The sequence below is a fragment of the Cebus imitator genome, unplaced genomic scaffold, assembly GCF_001604975.1.
Source record: "Cebus imitator isolate Cc_AM_T3 unplaced genomic scaffold, Cebus_imitator-1.0 Scaffold297, whole genome shotgun sequence".
NCBI lineage: Eukaryota > Metazoa > Chordata > Mammalia > Primates > Cebidae > Cebus > Cebus imitator.
In genome coordinates this window covers 2,064,217-2,071,521 of record NW_016107612.1, presented here as the reverse complement: position 1 = coordinate 2,071,521, position 7,305 = coordinate 2,064,217, and the positions used below count along the sequence as shown (strand labels likewise).

Sequence of the window (7,305 nt, the reverse complement as noted above, 5' to 3'; positions counted from 1 at the left end):
AATCACAAATAGTATCATTTTATATATTAGGTCCTATAATTTCACATGTTTTTAAACATATTTTACAACTTCTTCTAGATTAGTATACAAGGTGTGCATCGTTTTTTAGTAGTTCTAACAGTGTTCCATCCTATGAGTGCCACAAGTGTTCTTCTCATTGTATCCACGGTCTCACAGTCATTAGCTGGGTGAATAAGATCACACAGTTATTAGCTGGGTTGCATTTAGGACCCCATTCCTCTCTGGGCCCTGGCTGGTGTTTTATCCTAGTAGTAATGGACTTTTGCATACAGATAAAGCTAACTATTGTAAATTAATCACTGTGGTTCCATTTTGCTTACATAAAGCCAAAACATTTCACTTAGAAATTAAAGTCTTCCTTCTGCAGTATCATCATATTTTCTTACTACCATGTACTTATTTTGCTAGGAGTGCTAGTTGCATTACTTTTTTTTCTTTTTTTCACCCACTTTTGAGACGGGGTCTCTGTCTTCCAGCTTGGAGTGTAGTGGCACAGTCTCAGCTCACTGCAACCTCTGCCTCCCAGACTCAAGTGATCGTCTCACCTCAGCCACCCAAGTATTATAGCTGGGACTGCAGGTGCACTTCGCCCTACCCAGCTAGTTTTTGGTTTTGGTTTTGGTTTTGGTATAGACGGGGTTTCGCCACGTCAACCAGGTTGGTCTTGAACTCCTGGACTCAAGCAATCTGCCCACCTTGGCCTCCCAAAGTGCTAAGATTATAGGCATGTGCCACCATGCCTGGCCTGCATTTTCTAACTAGAATGTGCTTTCCTTGGGAAAAGAGTTTTATGCATCCCTGGATATACTTTGTGCAATAGTAGGTGTTTAATAAAAGTTTGCCATTCTCTCCTGCCACTTTCTATCCCCGTCCTGTCCTGGAATGGCTGTCTTGGGAACACTGTCTACTCTGACAAGACCTTTCTCAGTTTGTGCTCGCAGAGCCTACTGTTTTTCCACATATCTATCTCCAGACTCCTGGGTGAGCCGCTTGTTTTCTTCTAAAAGAAGAAACCCTGTCATCTTCCCTGCTCTTTCGGTCTCTGGCTTCTTGCTCCTGTCGTCATGTCCTGTTGTCCTTGCTATGGCTCTGCCCCAGTGCAGAGAACCCCAGAGATTGGTGGCTTTCCCAGCCCTCAGGCAATCCTCGGCTGTGGAATTCCAGCTAAACATTCGCTGGTTCCTCTGTTCAGGAATGTGGATATACACATCCTCTTGTGGATAATTGACTTTATGTGTGGTGAAATAGTGGCTTGGTCAAGGGCAACTGAAGGATGGGTACCTTTAAAAACAAGAGCATTAGGGAAAATTAATTTAAATGGAAATTTGAAAGCTGAAACCCAACTACTTTTTAAATGGATAATTTTTAAAATTAGGTTTTTAGCACTGGAAAATATTTCTCAAGGCTGTTCGTGTATGTTTAGCTGCAACAACTGTGTCCTTGCAAAAATGCTTTGGTACAGTTCTTTGCATTTTCTTGTTTATTCTCCTTGACTAGGTTACTGGAATTAACAGGTTTAGTGCTGTGTCTCATAAAAAGACTGGAATCTTCCGCTTTTTAGTAACTCGGTTCTAGAAAGGTGGCTGTCTTAGAGAACAGTCCTTAGTACAGTGTTAATGGGAAGACTCTGAATGAGTCTGGAAGTATAAAATGCCCTGGCTGGGGGGCTTCCATCAAACAAGGATGTGTGTTCATTGTAGAAAAGTGAAATGAGACTTTCAGCCTGCACAAAGTAAAATACTTTAGGTCATATTTCTGAGGCGTCCGTATCTGTTGTTGTTCAGCGTAGTATTGTTCCTGTGTTCATTGTGGTGGTTTACTTTTGTTTACAAAGTGAGAACAGCTAGCGTTTATTGACCATGTATTGGGCACTGTGTTGAAGTCTTCCACGTATTCCTCACAGCAGTGCGGTGAGGTAGGTATTAATACTATTTTTCTCCCCATTTAACCTTCATCCCAATCCTGTGTGGTGGATATCATTACCACCCCCACTTTACAGCTAAAGAAACTGAGGCTTAAAGGAAGCAATATGCTCAAGGTCACATTGTTATAAGTAGTGGATCCAGGATTTCCAACTATTATTCTGTAATGACTGTTCTTAAAGTTGCCCTAGGCTGCCCTGGCAGGCAGGATAGAGCAATGGCAAAGAGTACAGAGTGTGGTACCAGACTGTGGATTCAAGCCACAGCTCCACTGCTTCCTGCTGAAGTGAACTTGGGCAAATTGCTTCATGGCTCTTGTGTACCTTTGTGTAAGATGGATAAATAAATAAAAGTACCTATATAAGATTGTACAGTTAATAATAAGGAAATTCAAGCAGTGCTTGGCACATAGTAAGTGCTCATTAATAGCTGTTGTTATTATTGTAACCCAGTGGTTTTTTAATTAAATTTGTGTTTCAGGTAGGAATGCTTTCAGCTGTGAGTAGTGGAAAACTTGAGCTTTCGTAACTTGAATAGAGGTGTATATTTCTCACCTACTGAGATGTCTGCTGTTGATGTTAATTCAGTTGTTCTGCAGTGTTGTCAGGAACCCAACACCTTTCTGTCCTGGTACACTACCATCTGTAGCACATCCACCTACTTTAGGTTCACAAGATGGCTGCAGTAGCTCTAGACATTACATTTACATTCAAGGCAGAAAGAAGGGGAGAGAGTTGAAAAGCCATGACAGGCTCTCCATCTCAACCCTCCAATCAGTAAAAGCAGAAGCTGTCCCCAAACGTACTAGCAGGCTTGTATTTTCATCTCATTGGCTAAAACTAGGATGTGCTATTCCTTGCTGTAGTAGAGCTGGAAGAGGGTATATTCAATGGTGTATATATTCAAAGGGTATAGGGATCAGCACATGAGGACCTGTTGTTAAATTTTCAAGGAATTTGCAGTCTAGTTGATATCGCCTATGCTTGAAATCTGCTATGTTGGGAGAATTTAAACCACAGAAACCAGCAAATGCTACCCATCGTCCCTTTTCCCAAGAGCTAGCTGTTAAAAAACACTTAACAGCACGCTATTGGGAATATTTATTAGGTTGGCGCAAAAGTGATAGCGCCAACCTAATAACTCTAAATGCCAGCTTGAAGTGTGGCAGAGAGTAAAGTGTGAGACATAGGAATTGGGAAGGGTCATTGGGCCAGCCAGCAGCATCTGCCAAGATCAGTGAACATTTTAAGCTCTTTTAATACCAGTGATAGCTGGAGATCAGAGCTGAGGGGACCTCTCAAGGTCATCTACGATAGCCCCTTCATTTGACTAATGGGAATCTCAGGAGGTACTTTGCTCCAGATCCCAAAGCCAGGGAGTGAAGTGGTCCTCTTGGAACCCAGGTGTCCTTGACAATCCAGTGTTCATTCTCCAGAACTGAGGGCTTCAAGCAGCCTTTCTGCTACCTGCCCTCCCCTCTCTCCCCTACTCCTGGTGCATGCCCACTCTGCTCTTCCTTTTACCAGCTTCACGGTGCTGGGAAGCTTGACTGTTGTCTTCCATTGGTTCACAGAAAGCCTAGTTTAAACTGATTTATTTTAGATTTTAGTGTATAGAACATTGGGCTTTTTTAAAATGAGATAAGCTTAAAGAATTTGATCTCTGCTGTGCTACAGTATAAACTAATGAGTGGAAACTTAAGAATTTACCTAATTTTGAAGGCATAATTTACCTAATAACAGAAGGCATAAGCTTAGCTAAAGATGAATATTCTTTCTTTAAAAAGACTGAGACTTTTTTCATACACAGTCATGCACTACGTATGTGATGGTGGCTGGCCTCATAAAATTATACCATATTTTCATATGCCCTTTCTATATTTAGTTATGTTTAAATATATACATATGGCCAGGTACAGTGGCTCATGCCTATAATCCCAGCACTTTGGGAGGCCGAGGCAGACAGATCATCTGAAATCGGGAGTTCAAGACCAGCCTGACCAACATGGAGAAACCCCATCTCTACTAAAAATACAAAATTAGCCAGGCATGATGGCACATGCTTGTAATCCCAGCTACTTAGGAGGCTGAGGCAGGAGAATCACTTGAACTTGGGAGGCGGAGGTTGTGGTGAGCCAAGATCTCACCATTGCACTCCAGCCTGGGCAAGAAGAGGAAAACTCTCTCTCACACACACACACACACACACACACACACACACACACACTCTCTCTCTCTCTCTCTCTCTCTCTCTCTCTCTCTCTCTCAACGTTGTGTTACAGTTGCCTGTAATATTATAATAATATGTTGTATAGGTAGATAGCCTAGGAGCAATAGGCTATGTATACAACGTAGGTGTGGAGAGGTGTGGAGTAGGCTAAACCACCTAGTGTGTATAAGTATACTCTATGAAGTCCACACAATGGCGAAATCTCCTAATGATTCATTTCTCAGAACCTATCCCCATTGTTAAGCAATACATGATTATTTTTATCTCACTCTCCTCTTCAGATTGTAAGTTCTTTGGGGACAGGCTTTGCTGCCTGGCTTGTTTTTGTTCTTATGGATATGGATATATGCACAGCTGTGCATGTGGCAGGCACATAGCAAATATTTACTGAATGAGTGACTCTCCAGCTTACACTGGTCTCACATCTTCAGGTAACAGAAAAGTAATCAGCTGCTGTCATCTTAGTGTGGACTCTAGTACGGAAATATCTGAATTAGACGTTTGGCTCTATAAACTGTGTTCCCTGAACTGCCTAATATGATTGATGAAAAAGAGGCCCACTGATAAAAACAACAGCTTCACTGGTACGAAGACATGGGAAGGGAAGATGAGGTAGAGAGGGGGTTTGAGATTGAAACAGAACATTGGAAAGATGTACATTTCCAGAAACAGTCATTGAGGTATTGATAGAGTTTATCCATCCCCTCACTCTTTTTAGTTAATCCAATCCCATGCCTGCTCTCTTCTTATGTGTTCACAGTAAAAGTTGAATGTTATCGAAATCCCTAAAATCATCATTTTGAGGAAGTCTTAACTAGGAAACAGACTTCACAGCTCTGTTAAAGACAAGAATATGTTTATGTGATTTTTATTTCTTCACATAATTGAATACTGTCCCTAACTGATTCTGAATGTGTATTTATCCACAGCCAAGCTACATCAGTGATGTGGGACCCCCTGGTCGAAGCTCTCTGGATAGCATCGAGATGGCCTATGCCCGGCAGGTGAGTGTGCTCACAAGGGAGATTCAGCCAGGAGATTCAATCCTTTGTGAACCTCTAGGGAGTAAAAGGGAACAAAAACTTGTAAAAGTCAAACCCTGAAAGCAAGTTGTGTTTTTTCATTTAGAGGACTAGTTAATATTTTGCCATAGGCTGCTGGAGAATTCTGTCAAATAGGGTAATAGAATGACTCACATTTGATTTGAGGAAATTGAAATCTGTCCTTTACACTGACCATGGCATCTCGGTTTGCATTTTTGGCAGTAGTCCCATGTACAGTAAAGCTTCAGGGAACTGCCCTGCTTAGCAAATGGAGTTCAATATTAACTGAATTACCTGATAGGCTGATGATGTTAGCAAATCCTTTTTTCACTCATTGTTGAGAGAAATTTTCTAAATGTTTTTCTGCCTTGATAAGCATACTGTATTCACTACTTAATACCACTGTTGTCCTAGGAAAACTCATGACATTTTAGAGATCATCTTCTGGTTGCAGATGATGACCATCCAATAGTATGAGTATGGATTGAGACGCTTTGTGTTAAGCACAGGAATTCTGTTGAACTGAAACCGCTCTGAGGACCATACATACCTGGATTTGACTTTTTAAATAAAACAGTGCCAGCCAACTTAGGCATTCGAGGAAGGAGGCAGTGCCCATTTTTCACTCTGTCCATTCTTTTGAAAGAATTTAGCCCTTTGCCTTGGTTCTTAGGAAGCAACAGTCAGAGCCCTTCCATTGTCCTGTCGTTCCCTGGGTCCTTGCTTGCTGGGACAGAGAGGCACAGAGCTCCCTGTGGTTCTTCTCCTCTCAACCCTGCTGCTCCTACCCCTCAGGTGTTTGGGAGGTGGCAGTTAGCTTTAGTGTGTTACCCACGACGCCAGCACAGCTGGAGAGCTGGCCAGTGTGGATGGCTCAGCCACTCTGAGGAAGGAAAAGTTGGTTGAAGCTTCTGCTGGCCATTGCCTGCTTCAGGAGGTTTTAAAAAGAAAAGAAAATAGATATTGTGCCGTTTACTTTGCTTTTTGTCATTTCAGATTTATATCTATAATGAGAAGATTGTAAATGGACACCTGCAGCCTAACCTGGTGGACCTTTGTGCTTCTGTTGCGGAGCTGGATGATAAGGTAGCACCTGGAGCTAAGTCAAGTAGAAACTGGGGTCCAGTGTTCCCATGGGGTTAGCAGCTTGCTGACTTGGCTGAAATGTGCTGCAGAGACACTCCATTCTGTGGGATGAAATGTTAACTGTTCTTCAGAGTTTGATTTTAAATAACTTTGAGTGGTTTTCTTGATGATGGATTTTTAAAAATGCATCTTCAAAAGGCCCTGCCAGTGTCAATTGATAGTCACAAGAGTTCTCTTCAAGCTGTATTTCGTTTGAAGTCGTTAGGCTTTTACTCCCCACTCAGCAGTTTCCCTCCTTACACAATCTAATGAGCTCCTTAATGAGAGCTGAATTGTCAAGGTGATGGCTTTTCATACCTGTGAGCCCTCGAACTTGACTCAGGTGGGGCCTTTGTGTGCATTCTCTTTATATACCACTGGTTCTGTTCCTGTGACACACACACACACACACTCACTCACTCACACACACTCACTCACTGCGTTTACTTATTCTCCTCCTTCACCCCGTATTCCTGGCCAGTTTTCTTCCTAGGAGGCAAAAAATTAAAAAAAACAAAAAAAGTGGATGGATGACTAGGTGGGTTTGGTAGGTGGCTAAGAGGAAGGAAGAAAGGAGGGAAGGCTATTATGGAAGCAAGCCCCCATACACAGACTTTTTGTCTTTTCAAAAATTGCTCAACCCGGTGTGGTGGCTCCCAACTATAACCCTAGCAACTTTCAAGACCAAGTTGGGTGGACTGCTTGCACCCAGCAGTTCAAGATCAGCTTGGGCAACATGGTGAGACCTCCTCTTTACAAAAACTAGAAAAATTAACCGGGTGTGGTGGCATGCACCTGTAGTCCCAACTACTTGAGAGGCTGAGGTGGGAGGATTACCTGAGTCCAGGGAGGTCAAGGCTGCAGTGAGCCATGATGATGCTACTGTACTCCAGCCTGGGTGACAGAGTGAGGCCCTGTGTCAAAAAAAAAAAAAAAAGCATCCAACTTTTTTCCTTCCTTCCTTC

At 42.5% G+C, this 7,305-nt stretch overlaps 1 protein-coding gene across 1 annotated transcript in view; it reads left to right on the top strand.

Moving 5' to 3' along the window:
• The window catches only part of NUP93 (nucleoporin 93), a 114,224-nt gene that overhangs the window by 81,762 nt on the left and 25,157 nt on the right, over positions 1 to 7,305 (top strand). The window contains exons 6-8 of the mRNA XM_037729270.1: positions 5,102 to 5,176; positions 6,212 to 6,357; positions 6,543 to 6,641. Of these exons, the coding sequence (XP_037585198.1) occupies positions 5,102 to 5,176; positions 6,212 to 6,357; positions 6,543 to 6,641 (320 nt within the window). The remainder of the gene's footprint in view (positions 1 to 5,101; positions 5,177 to 6,211; positions 6,358 to 6,542; positions 6,642 to 7,305) is intronic.